We start from the raw sequence: 18609 nt of genomic DNA, 5'->3' as shown, positions 1-18609 counted from the left end.
AGTAATAGAGCATTTGATAGCCACCTGCTTATGTTATTAGACAACTATTCAGAGTTCAGATTTCACTGTAGTATGTTAGGATGAGCTTGGGTGAATTGCTAATTTGTGTGATAGCACCGGAGAAATTACATTAAATCTTGTACATTGTAAAAGTGCATCTGGTTTACTTAATGCCTTTGGAGCCGGAATCTAGTTGTCCCTTCACACTATAATAGGTATATGACTGCACTTCCATATTATGGAGTTGACTCTTATTGCCCTGAAGTACCTTTTTATTAATTATTCATAAGTAAAGACTTGATTTGATTTATTTTTGTCACATGTACTGAGATTCAGTGAAAAATATTGTTTTGTGTGCTCTAGAGGCAGATCATAACATACAAAGTGCATCAGATAGCAGAACAGAGTGCAGAATACAATTACAGTTGCAGAGAGAGATCAGATCCGTTCAAAAGTCTGATAACATTGGGGATGAAACTGTTATTGAATCTGTTCATACATGCACTCAAACTTTTATATCTTGTACCCAGTGGGTGAGGGTGGAAGAGAGTATAACTAGGGTGGGAGGGTTCTTCGATTATGTTGATTTGCTTTCCTGAGGCAGTAGAAAGTATAGTTGGAGTCAATTGATGGAAAGCTGGTGTGTATGATGGACCGGACTGTGTTCACAACTCTCTGTAGTTTCTTGCAGTCTTGGGAAGAGCAGTTGGCATACTATGCTGTGATGCATCCAAATAGGGTGCTTTCAATGGTGCATCTATAAAAATTGGTAAGAGGTTTTGTGGGCATATCCACAATTTCCTTAACCTCCTGAGGAAATAGAGGCATTATTGTGCTTTCTTGATAGTTATGTCGATGTAGCTGGACCAGGGTAGATTATTAGTGACCATCCCTCCCAGGAATTTGATGCTGTTGACCACCTCCACCGTAGCACCATTGGGGGCCTGCCCTCCATTCCACTTCCTGAAGTCAATGTGAGAGATTGTTGACTTGCCACTTAGCATTCATTTTCTTCCCTATATTCTCTTTCATTGTTTGAGATATTGCCTACAATGGTGGCAGAATCATAGAACCCCTACAGTGTGGAAGCATGCTAGTTGGCCCACAGAAGGTCATATCTTGATTTCCTGTATAGGTCAGGATCACCTAACTTGAACATCTCAAACCTGGACTTCATTAGAGAGTGGTTCTCCCGGTTTCAATTGAGGAATGTTTGCATTAATTTCTTTGGCATGCAGTGTTCTACATACATACTTGTGAAGTCTGTAACGGTAGTGGCATATTCATTTAGGTTGGCCACTAAGTTCTTGAATATGGACCAGTCCACCAACTCTTAAGCAGTCCTGTAGAAGCCCTTCCATTTCCTCAGTCCTTGCACTTCAATTTCTGCTTGTTTGCCAGGAGGAGGAGCACAGCATTATGGTCTCATTTACCAAAAAACGGATGGGGGCTGGAGTGGTAGGCATCTTTGGTTGTATAACAGTGGTCAAGGATGTTTGGATCTCTGGTGGCACATGAGATGTGTTGAAGGTATTTTCGTTGCACTTTCTTGAGGTTGGCCTGGTTGAAGTCTTGAATCATGATGAACAAGGCCTTGAGGTATTCTGTCTCAAGATTTTCTTTTGTGTGTGTGTCTGGTCTGTGTGTTGCAGAGCCCCAGGCTGTAGGGCACAGTCAGGTATAGCTGGCGTGAGCCCTGTTTCTGCAAAACATAGCATACGGTGGTTCCTTAATTGTCTTTGGAAGTTGAGGTTATCCATCTTGTGTTCAATGGCTTGGATGTTTGCCAGGTGTATGCTGGACAGGGACGTAAACCTCAAAGTTTCCGTCTCACCATAAGTCCATTGCATCTCCCACATTTCCTTGATACATGGCTGTTCCAAGTTGATCCCAGGTGTCAATGAGGGAAATCCACTGCTCTGGGAAGGTAAGTGCATGGGGGTCCTGGGCACCATTTGCAACCTTGAGCATTTTGAGGTGTCTTGCAGTTGGTCTTGATGTCTGGTCACCTCAGATATGAGTATCCACAAGGTTAGGGAGGTCAGGCCTGCAAGAGACTGGAAATCCTCTGATCCCTCTGGACTTGCAGTTCCAGCAACGGCAAGAAATGTGAGTACATCTGCTGGGTTCCTGGGTGCTAGTCGTATCCATCAGTGCTCTGGGGGTGTCTTCCAGTCAGTCTGGTTGGGACTCCTAGATGTCTGGTCACTGTGGGGTCTTGTTCATGCATTGATTGGGCCTTGGTTCCAGGTTTCCATGGTGAGGTCAGGTTTGTGAGAAGCCCGTAGGTCTGTGATCCCTCTAGGCCTGCCTTCAGTGTCAGTAATTGGGTCTTGGGGAATCTTCAAGCCTGAGAGTATAGGCAATTCTTCTATAATGCAAGGTTTGCGTTCTTGTACAACCCTGCATTATAGAAAAATTGCGCTTTAGAAACAGTGCTTAACATGTTGGTGATGTAATTATGTTACAACCAACGCAAGTTTTAAAAGTTCGTGCTTAAGAAACAGTGTCTTCAATTCGTCAATCACGTTACAGCGAATTTGCATTGACAAAACATGCAAAATTTATAGCAGAATGACCTGTAGATTTAAAAAAGCATTGTTAGAAATTCTGGTAGATTTAGAATTGAGATTTAGAAGAGCAGAACAATTATAAAATATGTCAGAATAAGATCTGCTGTAGACCGCTTGCAAAGAGGTGCTCTGGTGCCTCTGGAATCTGTGTTAACCCTTAATAGCCTCACAGAACATATATAAAGAAACCAGTATTTGACACTGACTAAACTTTACTGTTGTGTAGAAGGCTATACTCTCTGGACAAAACACAAGGTCAGGTTTTTTTGCCTCTTCCTATCTTCTGCACCATATTTTCTACCACTTGGAGACCAGTTACTTTGTTTTCATCATTCGTGGCATGTTCAGACTCTTGAAATCCAAGCAGGCACTCCAGATCAAGTATGTTTTGAATTAAGTTATCTGAGTGCTTAAAGAATGTGTGAAACCTAAATGTATTTTTAATAATTAAGGAAAAGTTTTAAAAAATGAAGGTCTTATGTAACATATTCTGACTGTTATTATAAAAGCTCATAATCTGCAAGGTTACCCAAGTATCTTGTCAATTGAGTAATTGCAACTTCCTTTGAAATAGCTATGGAGACTGAAGTAACAAAAATATACTTTTAAACCTTCAAAAAAACAGGAATTCTGTTCTGAGGAAAGGTCCGAAATGTTAACTCTGATTTCTTTCCACAGATGCTGCCAGACCTGCTGAGCTATTTCAGCAATTTTTGATTTTGTTTTGGACTTGCAGCATCTGCAGTTCTTTCAGTTTTTATTTTAAAATCATTTGTTCTTCCTTACTACTTTTCAGTAGTCACTTAGTTATTTTGGCTGTCTCGTTTATTCGCAATTGTATTTCTGCATACTTGTTACATGTAGCCGAGAGCTATCTAATAATTAATTATTATATTTTTCACATTGATAACATAGAACTGTTTTAGATTAGATTCCCTACAATGTAGAAACAGGCCCTTCGGCCCAACCAGTCCACACCAACCCTCTGAAGATCAACCCAACCAGACCCATTTCCCTCTGACTAATGCACCTAACACTATGGGCAATTTAGCATGGCCAATTCACCTGACCTGCACAGCTTTGGATTGTGGGAGGAAACCGGAGCATCCAGAGGAAACCCACGCAGACACTGGGAGCATGTGCAAACTCCACACAGACAGTCACCCAAGGCTGGAATCGAACCTGGGACGCTAGTGCTGTGAGCCACTGTGCTGCCCTTATTGCTTGGATTGCCGAATAGTTTTAAGTTGTATGAAAAACAGGATGTTTTGATTTAGGTTGCCTGTATTTTAGGGCATTATATCCAAACTCTGACCACCTCCAGATTCTTAAGCCGGGGAATCTGGTCCTTCAACCCGAAGCAAATAAAATAAATGCCCCTTTTTATTTATTATCCAGTGAGTTGCAGAATTCATTTGAGTTCCTGTAGATTTGAAATGAGTTCTTTTGAGACTTATGTCGTCTGAGACTTTATGGTATACACCTACGCAGTCCTCAAAGATCGAAAAACCTGACACGATTATTTTAGGGAACTTGAAAATTGAATATAAATATGGAGTGGAAAGATATTTATTTTGAGATGTAAATTGGGGCTTATGAGAATACTTGCCTTGATATAAATTGGGATAAGCTGAAACTTTATTGCTGGAACAGCACAGCAGGTCAGGCAGCATCTAGGGAACAGAAGATTCGACGTTTCGGGCACATGCCCTTCTTCTCACATTCCTGAAGAAGGGCATGTGCCCGAAACGTCGAATCTTCTGTTCCCTAGATGCTGCCTGACCTGCTGTGCTGTTCCAGCAATAAAGTTTCAGCTTTGATCTCCAGCGTCTGCAGACCTCACTTTCTCCATAAATTGGGATAAGTTCATTTCCTATAGTTTCTGACACATTGCAATTTGTTTAGAATGGTTCAATTGGATTCATGATGAAGTCAGGATAGGTAGCATCTTCTATTAGTTGTCAGTTTCTTTTTGGAAATTGCTGCCTTTAAGATGGAGTTCCTAATAAAGGCAAAGTACAATGTAACGAAAGATGTAAAGAATTACTAACATCTTGCCTATTTCCAGATCTGTAACTGTCGTGGAAATTAAATCAACTTGACTCAACTATTAGCAAGAGGAAAGAAAGGAGCTTTATTTTTACTTCTGCAGAAGTGACTCCAGTACACAAATGCTAGATGCCTTAATGTAAAAAAGTGCCTTAGCATGGCACAGACACTTGCTTTATCCTGTTTCTTATCACGCTCTCTAGGGTGAATCCCCTAGTCTTAGACATAACAGTTCTTTAGCTTTCACTGAGTTTGACTATCGCAAGGTCAAGTTGAATGTTTACAGAATTCAAACCGAGATAAGCTGACTACAGGCCTTCATCAAAGTATTATTTAACTTATGCAGCATTAAGTTAAAGAAAAGCATTCTCTTTCAAATTTCACAGTAGCTGGATAATTAATTTCACAGTAAATGGATAATTTTCCATTACAGTAACAAAGCCTGCATGTGTTGTCTCCCTTATCCATAATACATCAGATGCTAAAACCCTAACCCTAAACCTGACTGCTCCCTGACCAGCAATCCACTTTGCACCATTTAGAAATTTGGTTTGCCCAAACCCATCTGTATCCTATCTTTAAACAGAACTTGGTACACTCATTGCCTTTCTGTTTGCTAATTTGTATTGACTGGCAGTCTGACACTATGTTTTTCCTCTTTTTGATTCTAAATCCTTCTATGCCTACCCTATACAATAGGATATGGCAGTAGCCTTGGGAGTCAAATTGCTGATGAACTGCTATTACTTAAGCATTGACCATTTAAAAAAATCTTTGCATTGGTTACAGTGTAAAAACATTGGTGGCAGACTATTAATAATTTCTTTTGAAGGGCCTACGTTTAAATTGGTCGTGGAATTAATAAATTAATTGAACATGAAGACGTAGCTTTTGAGCTTTGTCTTGGGTACTTCCTGTATCTCAAACAAAGTAAAAGTGGAGGAAGCTAGCTCTAGCTTTCATGGAACCTTGTTAATAGACAGTGAAGGCAACTATAGTGCTTTGTTATGCATGTGATCATTTCAGTCAAACATTAATGGCATTTGCAACATCACTGTGATGCAATGAAAGTCTGCAGTTGGTCGGTCACGTCATTTTGCAGGTTTTCTCACTTTACTGCTTGTGATATCTTCAGATAGGCAAAAGGACAAATCTTACGCATTCCACTTGTTTGTTGCATTTCTCAAAGCACAGGGTGCCATCAGTAGAAGACATGTCATTTGAAGTCACCTGTCACATACATCTATAGGGAAGAATACCATTTGTTAAGTGAGAATGCCTAAATGGACCATAAACACCAATGCAGATCACAAAGAAAAAACAGATAATGCCCTCAATGCTCAAACCTAGCTGATTCATTCATGAGAATATGTAAAAGATCTGAATACATCTTGAATGGTGAAGCTTAACCATTGACCATTCACTGAAGGACCAAGTAGAAAGGTTTGACTGCATATATTAAGTAATAGTTAAGTAATGGGGTACATGATAATGCTGAAATCGTCCATCCAGTGCCCTTGCTGATAGTGGGTGGGCTGGTACTGATCCAGGGAGGTGGTGAAGATTGTGGTGGTAGCACATTGCTTGCAGAAAGGACTCGACCATTATATTGCAAAGCCTGTAGAATCTAATTGAATCGAATAAAAATGGCTTATATTGATTTGACTGATTTACTCTAAGGAGAAATTGAAAAAAAAAAAGTCACTCCCCTTGAGACTTAAATCCAGATGTTCCGAAGGCTATAGTTGTGTCTACCATATTGCTACAAAGGTTAGGCTGGCTAAAGAGCTGGTAGTTTTAATTTGTTTGGTAAGCAATTGAAGTGGCAGTGTGTTCCTCCTCCCCTCCCCTTTCCCTGGAAAACCCTCAAAAAGATGGCTAAAATTGATAAGCAGTGAATGTTTGTTCCTGCATTGTAAACAATAGTTGAGCTATTTCCAAAGGACCATAAAAATTTTGTTCAGTATTTATCCAGTTGAAGAAACTAAATAAAAACTGAGGTAAGTAGGCATTTTCAAGTTTGGAAGTGAAGTTGTGATATAGTTATACAGGTCTACAATTTGGAAAAAGGCCCTTTGGTCAGGCAGCATCCGAAGAGCAGGAGAATCGACGTTTCGGGCATAAGCCTTTCATCAGGAATGTGAATTTCTCATCCCTGATGAAGGGCAACGCCCGAAATGTCGATTCTCCTGCTCCTCAGACGCTGCCTACCCTGCTGTGCTTTTCCAGTACCGGACTCAAGACTCTGATCTCCAGCATCTGTAGTCCTCACTGTCTCCCAACAGGCCCTTTTGGCCCAACTTGTCCATGCTGCCCAGTTTTCATAACTAATCTAGTCCCGTTTGCTTGTGTTTGGTCCATATCCCCCTCCCCCCAAAATACCCATCGCAGTCGTGTAGCTGTCTGAATATTTCTTAAATAATGAAATTGTACTCGCTTCCACCACTACCTCTAGGAGACCCCATTCTAGGCACTCACCACCATCTGTATGGAGAAAATTGCCCCTCCCTGGACCCTACTGTATGATTTAAAACTTGAAGTTTTCAAGCTATTCCACATAACCTCTGAACTTACGGGCAGCAGCAAAAACAATATAACAAATACTCAGGAATGATGCACATTAATTACAATAAGTTAATTGAACAAGAAGTTGCATTTTAAAAACTGCTTATGTACTACTATAATATATTATTATATTGTAATTGCAGTTGAACTAACTTTCTGTCATTTAATGCCATTTTGTGACACATTTTATTTCCCTCTATGTATCTTTACTCTTGCTATAGCCTCTTGGGTCAGTTTTTCTTGAGTTATCTCCTGATGCCCTATAGAGGCACCATACAGTTTCCATCTGACTCCCAGAAAGTTGTATTTTGATGCTGAAAGTGATGGTTAATATTTTTAGCATGGTAAAATAAATGTATTTGCTAAATAGTCATAATGTAGCTCTAGCAAAGGAGTTAATTTGTAATTGAACTATAACAGTTTATGTTTTGTTTAATGTTACAGATCAGGATATGGTTACACATCCCTGCTGTTATGCAGCATGTTATCCCCTTTAGAACTTATGTTATAAGGTAAGTGATCAGACTGAATACGCATTTTAACATTCCATCAAAAATACTATGGCAAATACTTTGTTTTTCATTTGGAAAAAAATTAAGGTGCATTTTCAAAAAAATAATCCTATTTTACATTTTTCAAAAATGTTCATATCTAGGTATCTATGTAAACTTTCAGACCAGGAATTGCGACAAAGTGCTGCACGCAACATGGCAGATTTGATGTGGAGTACAGTTAAGGAGCCCTTGGATACAGCACTATGTTTTGATAAAGAAAGTTTGGATCTTGCATTCAAGTATTTCATGTCACCAACTCTAACTATGAGGTTGGCTGGACTGAGTCAGATTACAGTGAGTCGTAACCTTGTAGACATTGACTAACTAACTGAAAACTGAATGTTTGTGACATACAATTGGTTCTGGTTACTTGTTGCATTCTATTATTGTGCCTAAACTTGCTGCTTAAAAAAAACTGCTTTCATTTAGAATTGCTTGTAATTGTATGAACAGGACAGATATTTAAAAATACATCAGTGGAATGTTGGTGGTTTGGGTTATTGTCCATTCCTACTTCCCTTGAGAATATGTTGATGAACTATCTTCTTGGACTGCGGCAGTCCATCTGGTATAGGTTGACCCATTTATTCTGTTAGGGAGAAAGTTTAATGATTTTGATCCAGCGACACTGAAAAAAACAGCAATCTATTGCCAAGTCAGAATGGTACAGGTCATTCACTTTAACTGATCCATGCAAGTGTTTAGACTCTGTTTAAATGGTTACCCCCCCCCCCCCCCCCCCCCCAGCCGCTCGATCAGTTGCTATCTGCATATCTTTAATTTTTATTCACAGGCAGTACATTTTGAAATCGGGAGTTCCATATTTTGACCATTCTATGTCAAGACAATTTTCCTGAATTCCTTATTGGACTTCTTAGTGTTTAGCTTTTTATATTTTGGTTTCTTGATATACTAGTAATATTGCTAACTACACTAACTAGCCCTTTCATGAGGTATCTGAAGGGTTGCTCATTAGTCAGTATAAAAATTCCTAGATATTCAGCAGTTATTGATTGTATTTTATAAATTCTGGTACCATCCTTCTGAATCTTCTCAGCAGCTTCACCAGTGTTTCAATATCCTGTTTATAATATGAATTCTGGAACTGTGTACTCTTGGGTGATGTCACCATCAAATTATGTTTGTCCATTTAAGGCAGTGAGTCACCCATCTCAGATAGATGAGGAATTTCTTTTGATAGTAGTGAATCTGTGGAATTCTTTACCACAGGAGACTGAGGCTGGGTATATTCCAAGTTGAGAGACAAATCTTTAATCATTAAAGGGAATCAAGAGCATGGGCACAATGGAAAGTGGAGTTGAGCATTATTGGATAGATTGTGATCTCATTGAATAGCGGAACAGACTTTGGATGAAAGATCTATTGTTTCTGTGTGTTTTTTACGCACATGCAATGTAATTTCACTCCTTTCTAACTCCTTCCCTCTAGAAATGCACTGTTTTTTATTTGTTTCAATGCTTTATTGTCTTCTTCTATTGTTACTCTTTGTGGTGTATGTATTTGTAGCTCCAAATTCCTTTGTTCTTCCACCAATTTAATCTCGGTTATCCCAGTAATAGACTGACTTCCATGTCTTTCCTAGCAAACTTTGCCACCTCCACACATGCTTATATTAAAATTCATTTGTCAGTGCATGCTCATTTTGCAAGTTTAGTAATGTCATGCATTTGATAGTATTGTGTAATAATAACTAACCGTGGCAATTTAATGTCCACAGATTTTGAAATTTTATTTCTGATTCTAGGATGCAAATCATTTGTTTGTTTTTCAGTTACACATTATGTTGATGTTACAGACAATCTATACATGCAACTTTTCTACTTTCCCAAATTAACAGTTCTGCATTTTTTCTGTTTCTGGTCAAATAAGAGCAAAAGTACTTTTTAATATTAATTACTATGGTGATCCTATGTTTGTGAACCATAACTCAGTTGGAGAGGCAAGTAAACTCTGGAAGAATAGTATAAATGATGCTTAGTCTTTTTTTTCTTGGATTTCTTCACTTCTCTACAGAAGATGAGCATGGGAATCTCCCAGAAATTCTTTCCTATTAACTTTGCCTGTTTAGTATACATAATGGGTCAGAAAGTACATTCCAGTTTAAGTACATTCCAGTTTAAGTCCTTCCCAAACTTCATATGCAAGTAAATATGCATTTAAAAATTAAGATCACTTCTTGCTTGATGTTATTAGTTTTGAAGAAAGGGTCACTTGATCCGAAACATTAACTGTTTTCTCTCTACAGATGCTGCCAGACTTGCTGAGTTTCTCCAGCAATTTCTATTTTTGCCTTGTTTCTCCTTTTTTGATGTATTTCAGGATAGGCAATGGCAAACATGTAAAGAGTGCATGGAGGAAGTGCAACAATTGGTCATTCCTGTCTGGCACAAAAATAAAATGGGAAAGTTGGCCTGACTGTGGCTAACAAAGGAAATTGGGGATAATATTAGATCCAAGGTAGGGTATTCCTGAAGATTGGTAGCAGTTTAGATTTTGGCAAAGAAGGATAAAGGAAATTAAGATTTGGAGATGCCGGTGTTGGACTGGGGTGTACAAAGTTAAAAATCACACAACACCAGATTATAGTCCAACAGGTTTAATTGGAAGCACTAGCTTTTGGAGCACTGCTCCTTCAGGTGGTTGTGGAGGACACAATTGTAAGACATAGAATTTATAGCAAAAAAGTTTACAGTGTGATGTAACTGAAATTATACATTGAAATATACCTTGATTGTTTGTTTGAGTCTTTCATATGTTTGAGCACCATGATCGTTTCACTTCTTTCATATGTAAATCACAACTTTTTTTTAAAAGTTACATTCTTAGGTTAACTGTAACAATTGGTGTTAGCCAGATAATCTGTTGAAGATGTTAGCCCCCTGTGTCCTCTGCCTGTGCCATAATGTTTCGACTGATTCTAATCTAAAAAGTGAGTTAACAGAGTCTTACATGAATTCATGCAGTTTTTGAGCAAAGTACAATGTAACTCTGCAAGTACAAATTCACCCCACGTGCATATGGGTTTTTGTGTGCGTGTGTGATCTGCACCTATAGGGAGGGCCTCAATTGGGACCTTGGGTTTATGTCATACTACAGGTGACCACCATTGCACTATATATATATATTTTATATATACGCGCACGCACTCCTATACACAGACACGCACACAGCTACTCTCACACATGCACTCCCACACTCTCACATACATCCTCTCACAGACCATTCTACACTCACACACATATACACTTTCTCACAGACACTCACAACTCCCCACCCCAAACACACACACCTCCTCACAGACTTAGACACTCGACACTCATATATATACACATATACACTCACTCTCACTCACAACCCACCCCAGACAGACAGACACACACATGCATTCATATACATATATGTTTCTGGGGTGAATTTGTACTTGCAGAATTACGTTGTACTTTGCTCAACAACTGCATGAATTCATGTAAGACTCTGTTAACTCACTTTTTAGATTAGAATCAATCTAAACGTTATGGCACAGACGGAGGACACAGGGGGCTAACACCTTCAACATGTTATCTGACTAACACCAATTGTTACAATTAACCTGAGAATGTAACTTTTTTTTAAAAAAAGGTTGTGATTTACATATGAAAGAAGTGAAACTATCCTGGTATTCAAATAGTTGATAGACTCAACAGACAACCAAGGTATATTTCAATGTATAATTTCAGTTACATCACACTGTAAACTTTTTTGCTATAAATTCTGTGTCTTACAATTGTGTCCTCCACAACCACCTGTTGAAGGAGCGGCACTCTGAAAGTTAGAGCTTCCAATTAAACCTGTTGGACTATAATCTGGTGTTGTGTGGTTTTTAAAAAGGAAATAAAGTGGGAGAAAATGGAGTACGAGAGTAAATTTGTAGGGGCACGTACAAATAGTAAAAGCATTTATTGGGGTATGTAAAAATGATGAGTGGAAACAAATGTAGGCACCTTCCAGTCAGAAACAGGGACAGTTATCAACTTGACGATATGGCAGACCAATTAAACAAATCTATTTGGTTTTGCCTTCACAAAGGTGGATGCAAATAACGTCCCCCAAAATTTTGGGAAACACTGGGTCAAATGAAAGGGGAACGGAAGGAAATCCGTATTAGTTGGGAAATGGAGGTGAGAAAATTAATTAGGATTAAAAGCTATTAAATCCACGTGGCTTGATGATCTACATCCCAGAAGTGACTCTTGGAATGGTGGATGTATTGCTGGTCATCTTTCAAGATTTTAAAGACTTTGGAACAATTCCTATGGATAAGAAAGTAGCTAACGTCATCTCATTATTATTTTGAAACAAAAATGGAGGTAGAGTAAAAACACGGAATTATTGATTGGATGGACTGACAGTAGTAGGGATTATTCTAGAACCCATTAGACAAGGTTTAATAGCAGAGCATTTGGGAAAACAGTGACAGGATCAGACAGTGTCAGCATGGATTTATGAAAAGAAAGTCATGCTTGACAAATCAGCCAGAATCTTGAGACTATAACCAGTAGAGTTGATAAGACGTTTACTTGGATTTTCAGATGGTGTTCAATAAAGTCCCACGAGATAACTGTAAAATTAAAGTGCTTAGGATTGGGGGTAGTGTACTAACATGAATAGAGAACAGGTTGACAGGCAGGAAGCAAAGTAGTAATAAATGAGATTTCTTTTGGAGTGGCAGGTAGTGGCTAGTGGGATACCATAGGGATCAGTGCTTGGACCCCAGCTATTCACAATGTATAGTAATATTTTAGTTGAGGGAACTAAATGTAACATCTCCAAGTTAGCACATGAGACAAAGCTGGATAGGAAGGTGAACTGGGAGGATGCAGACATGCTTCAGCGTCATGTGAGCAAGCTGAGTGGGCATATACCTGACAGATGCAGTTTATTCTGGGTAAATGTGAGGTTATCCATTCTGGTAGGAAAAACCAGAAAGCAGATTATTATCTGAATGGTGATGGGTTGGGAAAGCAGTAGGTGCAATGAGACCGTGGTATGCAGACACTGAAAGTGAGCATGCAGGTTCAACAGGCTGTAAAGAAAGCAAATGGTACGTTGGCCTTCATAGCAAGTAGATTCAAGTTCAGTAGCAGAGATGTCTTGTTGCAGTCGTACAGAGCTTTGGTGAGACTACATCTGTGTTGTGTGCAGTTTTTGTTTGTTCTTTATCTGAGAATTGATGTTCTGGCTATGGCGGGAATGTTTGGCCAGTCTGATTCCTTCGATAGCAGGGCTGAGGTATGAAGAGGGGCTCAATGGAAAAAGGTTTAATTTGATATTACTTTTAAGAAATTTGTTTTCTAAGCATGTCCAATAAACCCCTTGGTTGTACTGTTTCCCTTTTAAATCAATTGTATTCAATAAACTTCACATTTTCAGTAAAGTAATTAATTTGCAAATTAACTTATCTGTAAAATTTAATTTCTAACTTTTCTTTCCTGACAGAATCAACTTCACACATTCAACGATGTTTGTAATAATGAATCTTTGGTGTCAGATACTGAAACGTAAGTAACGGTGTTTCAATTAGAGAGATGATCCAACATCAAATGCTTATGTGGAGAGAAGATAATTAAGATGATTGTTTACCAAATGTCCATAAGCCTTCTGAAAGAAAATTAACAATGCAGTTCTAGAAAGTTGCAGAAGTAGGGAATTGAAGGAAATCTTTAGGTGTAAACCTTTTTTCCTGTTTTTACTATCGTGCAGGTCAATTGCAAAGGAACTAGCTGACTGGCTAATTCATAACAGTGTTGTTGAACATATCTTTGGACCAAATTTGCACATTGAGGTTTGTCTGGATCACTTTTTTTTTCTTCTTTCTCTCCCACTCGTCTACTGAGCATCTCAAAACAAGCTTGCAAAACATGTTTCCTGCTTTCACAATTCTTCCATTTATTAATTTTGCAGATCATCAAACAATGCCAAGTCATCTTGAACTTTCTAGCTGCAGAAGGGAGACTTAGCACACAGCATATAGATTGTATTTGGGCAGCAGCACAGGTACTAATGAAATAAATCCACAATTTTGCAGACTTCTGGTGTTTAAAAGACAAATACTGTATAATACAAATATACATATTTGCTTTTTTTTTCAAAAAAGTGACTATTTTAATGATTTTCTTGGAAGTAATTTTGCAAAGGTAGTGTTTATTAGGAACACTCAACGTCAAATCCTACTGAGACAAAAAGTGATTTAAATTTTTTTGTTAGAGTTGGCCTTAATTTGTGCATGCCAGTGAAATATTGATAAAGGTTTTCTTTTCAATACAATGTTTTGAATTTGTGCATATAGGTAAGTAGTTATATATTTATGCAAACACAAAAAATGTAGTAGCTCATTTGGACTATGTTCAGTGGTTCAAAGCTGACTGTATATTAAATATAGTTACCTTATTTCAGCAGCTGAGATTAGTTCATTGCAGATTTGAGCAACAAAGTTTGTGAGAAGATTTGTAGCTCAGGTGCTCGTTGTTGTGGTTCTGTTCGCCAAGCTGGAAATTTGTGTTGCAGACGTTTCGTCCCCTGTCTAGGTGACATCCTCCAGTGCTTGGGAGCCTCCTGTGAAGCGCTTCTGTGATGTTTCCTCTGGCATTTATAGTGATTTACAACAACCGGAAGCGGCAGATACATTTTTGAGATTCTTTGCATGCAATCTTTCATCCTTGTCTCCTTGGCAGGAGAATAGGCAGCAGCATACCACACACGTGAGACCCCCCCCAAAACCCCGTCCAACACCGCCTCCCGTCCAACATTGGCCCCCCCCGGCCTTCTGCCACGACCGCCTGCCCCCCAACCCCGTCCAACTCTGTCGTCTCCTGCCCCCAGCCCTGTACAACATCACCTGCCCACCCCATAACCCCGTCCAACACCTGCCCCCCAAGCCGCTCCAACACTGGCCCCCCACCCCCCCCAACTCCGTCCAACACTTCGTCCCCTGTGCAGCCCCGCCCCTGCTCTGGGGCAGCCGGACTGGACACCAACAACAAGAAGGCTGCTGCTGCTGCCTCTTGGGGGGTGAGTCTCCAAATAACGCGCGCACACACACACACGCACACCCCTTTCTACTGCAACTTTTTGACAGGTTCTACCTTTGACAGGACAATGTTGGAGAGATTATTTGGGGAAATGGGGGGTTTAGGGTACATCCCTGAGTAGAACTCCAGGGAAAGTAGGGAGAGGGTCGTAGGTCAGTCATTTGGAGACAGTGCCTGGGCTCCCATCTGTGCAGGACAGTTCTAGGCAGCATTTCAGGAAGCGGAGTTCATTTTTAATCACTGTAAACGAAAGGCGCGATCGGTCTTTGATGTAATATTTCTATCGGGACCTCGAGATCTCCTTCGGATAATGCGATATTCGGATAATCGATTTTCCTCTGAAATGGAATATGATTGGATTAGATTTTCCTAGGTGATCAATGTATCCGTTTTCAGCATTTGTGTTTGTTGGTCATGGGAATTGCATTAGCTGTTCAGTCATATGGTGATGCTTTTTCAGAATTGTTTTTAGTTTTTTTTTCTCTGTAACGTGTGACAGCAAACACATTAGAAATCTGTGTTTTGTGATATGTTTCCTTTGTTTGACAGTTAAACACTAAAAATATTTGGTTTTAGAAGATAATGAGACACCCCCCCCCCCCCCCCACCCCCCATGATCTTGTCAATTCTATGTTCTCTTGAACAACACCTTCTTGCTATTCAGTTTAACTTGGTTCTAATCAAGCTTTTATTTGTCTAAATTCTCAGTTTGCTTTAATCTAATCCCATCAATAATTTCCTGGGACTGTTTGATGTAATCGTGTCTTTCTTTGTAATGTTGCACTTGGACAAACATTGCACTGCTGCAACCTGATTTAGAATAATGGCTCAATCCATCACCTGGGTTAAAGTTTCTTTTGTAGAAGTTTCTCTTTTGAAAACTGTTTAATTCGTGGCAATTAACTTTTGTAAAACTTAATTATGTGATCAGCTTTAATATCTCCAGTTTGTGACACTTGTTATTTCAGCTGTGCACAAGTGTATTTTTTGACATGTTTCCTTTTATGTTCTCCTCTCCTGCAATACAGTTGAAGCACTGTAGTCGATACATCCATGATTTGTTCCCTTCCCTTATTAAGCACCTGGACCCTGTTCCACTCCGTCACCTTCTTAATCTAGTGTCCGCTCTTCACCCCAGTGTGCACACCGAACAGGTAAGACATCTGCATGGATGTGTCTAAGATTTCACACTATTCCTGTTTTGCCAACTGTTGCTCACATTGTAAAATGTTCTCTGGTCACCTGAACAGTCCATATTGAGAGCAAGAGCAGTGAAATGGGGAATACTTGCCCTTCAACTAATGATGCCAGAATATTATTATCTGGTCATGTCTCCTCTTGTGGGACGTTTGTGTATAAGGTGGTTAGAGTATGTCGTATGGTTCCATAATCAAGCATTTGAGGTAAGCAAAATACATGCATTTAAGAGGAAGCTGGAAAAGCCCATGAGTGAGAAAAGAATAGAAGGTTATGTTGATAGGGTTAGACGAAGGCTATGGAAGGGAGGCACATATTGGGCATAAGTTGGACCAAATGACCTAAGTCTCTGCTTAGTTATTTGTATATTTTGAGGTTTTTTTTCTGGATGTAGATTATTGCCTGTCTCTAGACATGGGTGTAGGAAGAGTGAGCATATTGTCATGAAGGAGGAGCTTTGAAAATGAAGGAAGGGGCATGATAAAATTATTGAGCTGGTGGAAATGACAGGAAAATATGGAAAAGGAGAACAACAGGGAATCTCATCATGGTTTTGAAGTGGGGGTAGGGATTCAACGAAAAGGGGAATAGAACCATGGGGAATAGGATTGACTCAACTAAAGGTCTTGACTATTATGGGAAAGAAGAACCATTGCAAGAAGGGAAGATTAGTATGGAAGATTATGTCATCAAAAAAGAATTGGTGAAACTGGGAGAAAGAAATGGTGTCTTTTCATGAAACTGCATGGATTTGAAATACAGACAGTTGAAATAGTCAGTTGGTTTGTTATAGAACACAAACTACCGTGGGAAAGGACTTTGTGCCTATAGAATTGGATTTATATCTAACATATGTCTATCGGGTTTGGTATTATTGTGTTTTCAGACTATGGATGAAAATCCTCCCGATGGCTGTCGGAACAAAATGGAATGGTAGTTATCCTAACAGTAGGGATGATCCACAGCGTGCCTCTGTCGGAAGGGTTGACATCTCTAGAGCTGGGCATCTAAATATTTGTGACAATCTCCCATGATACTTGTTCTACCAAATTCAAGGGATGTGGAAGTAGTTCACGAATTTCGGAAGTCCCAAATTTTGTATTATACTGTTAGTCTGGGCTCATTGCTGAAAGATCAAGTAATGTTGCCACTATTACTTTGAACCAGATGTGTGAATTAAAATCTCTCATCATTTTGCTCTCCTAGCTTTGCACTGCTTCATATTTTCTTTTTAATGAGTATGATTTTGAAATTTATAGCCTGTATTGATTGGTTAGTCATGATTTTGGAATGCCGATGTTGGACTGGGGTGTACAAAATTAAAAATCACTTAACACCAGGTTATAGTCCAACAGGTTTATTTGACATGATTTGGAGATGCCAGTGTTGGACTGGGGCATACAAAGTTAAAAATCACACAACACCAGGTTATAGTCCAACAGGTTTAATTGGAAGCACACTAGCTTTCGGAGCGCCACTCCTTCATCAGATGGTTATGGAGGACACAATTGTAAGGCACAGAATTTATAGCAAAAGTTTACAGTGTGATGTAACTGAAATTATACATTGAAAAATACCTTGATTGTCTCTTGTCAACAGACAATCAAGGTATTTTTCAATTTATACTTTCATTTACATCACACTGTAAACTTTTGCCATAAATTCTGTGTCTTACAATTGTGTGATTTTTAGGTTTATTTGGAAGCACTAGGTTTCGGTGTGCTGCTCCTTCATCAACCACCCACCTAATGGACTATACTCTGGTGTTATGTGACTTTTAAGGTTGAATGGTTATGTAGTGTTTTATTTCCTTGTCTCAGTACTGAGAGGACATGAGAGCTGCTGTTCATGCCTTAAAAAGATTTTCATGCAATCCTTGATTAATGCAACTTTTAAAAATGCAGATGAAGTCCCATTTCAAATCCGGCTATAATAGCTTGATTGCAGAAGCTTTATTTGGGGAAGGTGTAAAAACATAGTTGAAGTCCTCCCATTAAATTTCTTATTAATCCAACAATAATTTAACCAGTGGCTGATGGTATGTACATCCGTTTTGATAATGGTACCAAATACGTATCCCATTCTACCCATGAAAGTAAAGGTGATGCCTTAACTACAATTTCCCAGTTGCTGCATGATACACATGAGAAACCAATGTTTCTTTGTTCTCTTTGCTGCAGACTTTGTCACTGCTGCAGCACTGTCTCAAACCCATTCATCATTGATGATGCAGACACTGGGCTGTCAGTAAGTGTTGCCACAGCAAGTTGACTTAGCTTTGTGGTTTTCAGTCCCATAATCCAACAATGCATTGCAGCATATCAGTCAAGACATTATATAAGGTGCCCCATTTCTTCAGCCTCAAAGTCATGTTTTTGCATATATTGTATATATAATTGATCCCCTTTACAGCCATGGCATGCTATATTCATATTAGTAGTCATCCACAATTTTTCACCCACAGTAAATGCTATAACTGGGTGCAAAACGTCAAATTGATGCTATGGAGCCTCTTGTGAAGGCATGCGAAATTTTAAGACGTGACCACATGTAACAGTTGCACTGAGGGTTCAGTTTTTAATC

General features: G+C 39.1%; 1 protein-coding gene across 5 annotated transcripts in view; it reads left to right on the top strand.

The window, feature by feature from the left end:
- usp34 (ubiquitin specific peptidase 34) overlaps positions 1-18609 on the top strand; it is a 371687-nt gene that overhangs the window by 85616 nt on the left and 267462 nt on the right. For all 5 annotated transcript variants that reach the window (XM_043696074.1, XM_043696076.1, XM_043696075.1 and 2 more), the window contains 6 exons: positions 7632-7699; positions 7843-8035; positions 13238-13299; positions 13502-13583; positions 13703-13795; positions 15858-15983. In XM_043696074.1, the coding sequence (XP_043552009.1) occupies positions 7632-7699; positions 7843-8035; positions 13238-13299; positions 13502-13583; positions 13703-13795; positions 15858-15983 (624 nt within the window). The remainder of the gene's footprint in view (positions 1-7631; positions 7700-7842; positions 8036-13237; positions 13300-13501; positions 13584-13702; positions 13796-15857; positions 15984-18609) is intronic.

The sequence above is a fragment of the Chiloscyllium plagiosum genome, chromosome 9 (genome assembly GCF_004010195.1).
Source record: "Chiloscyllium plagiosum isolate BGI_BamShark_2017 chromosome 9, ASM401019v2, whole genome shotgun sequence".
NCBI classification, from domain to species: Eukaryota; Metazoa; Chordata; class Chondrichthyes; order Orectolobiformes; family Hemiscylliidae; genus Chiloscyllium; species Chiloscyllium plagiosum.
The sequence above is the reverse complement of the archived record's forward strand: the minus strand, read 5'-3'. Positions and strand labels throughout refer to the sequence as shown.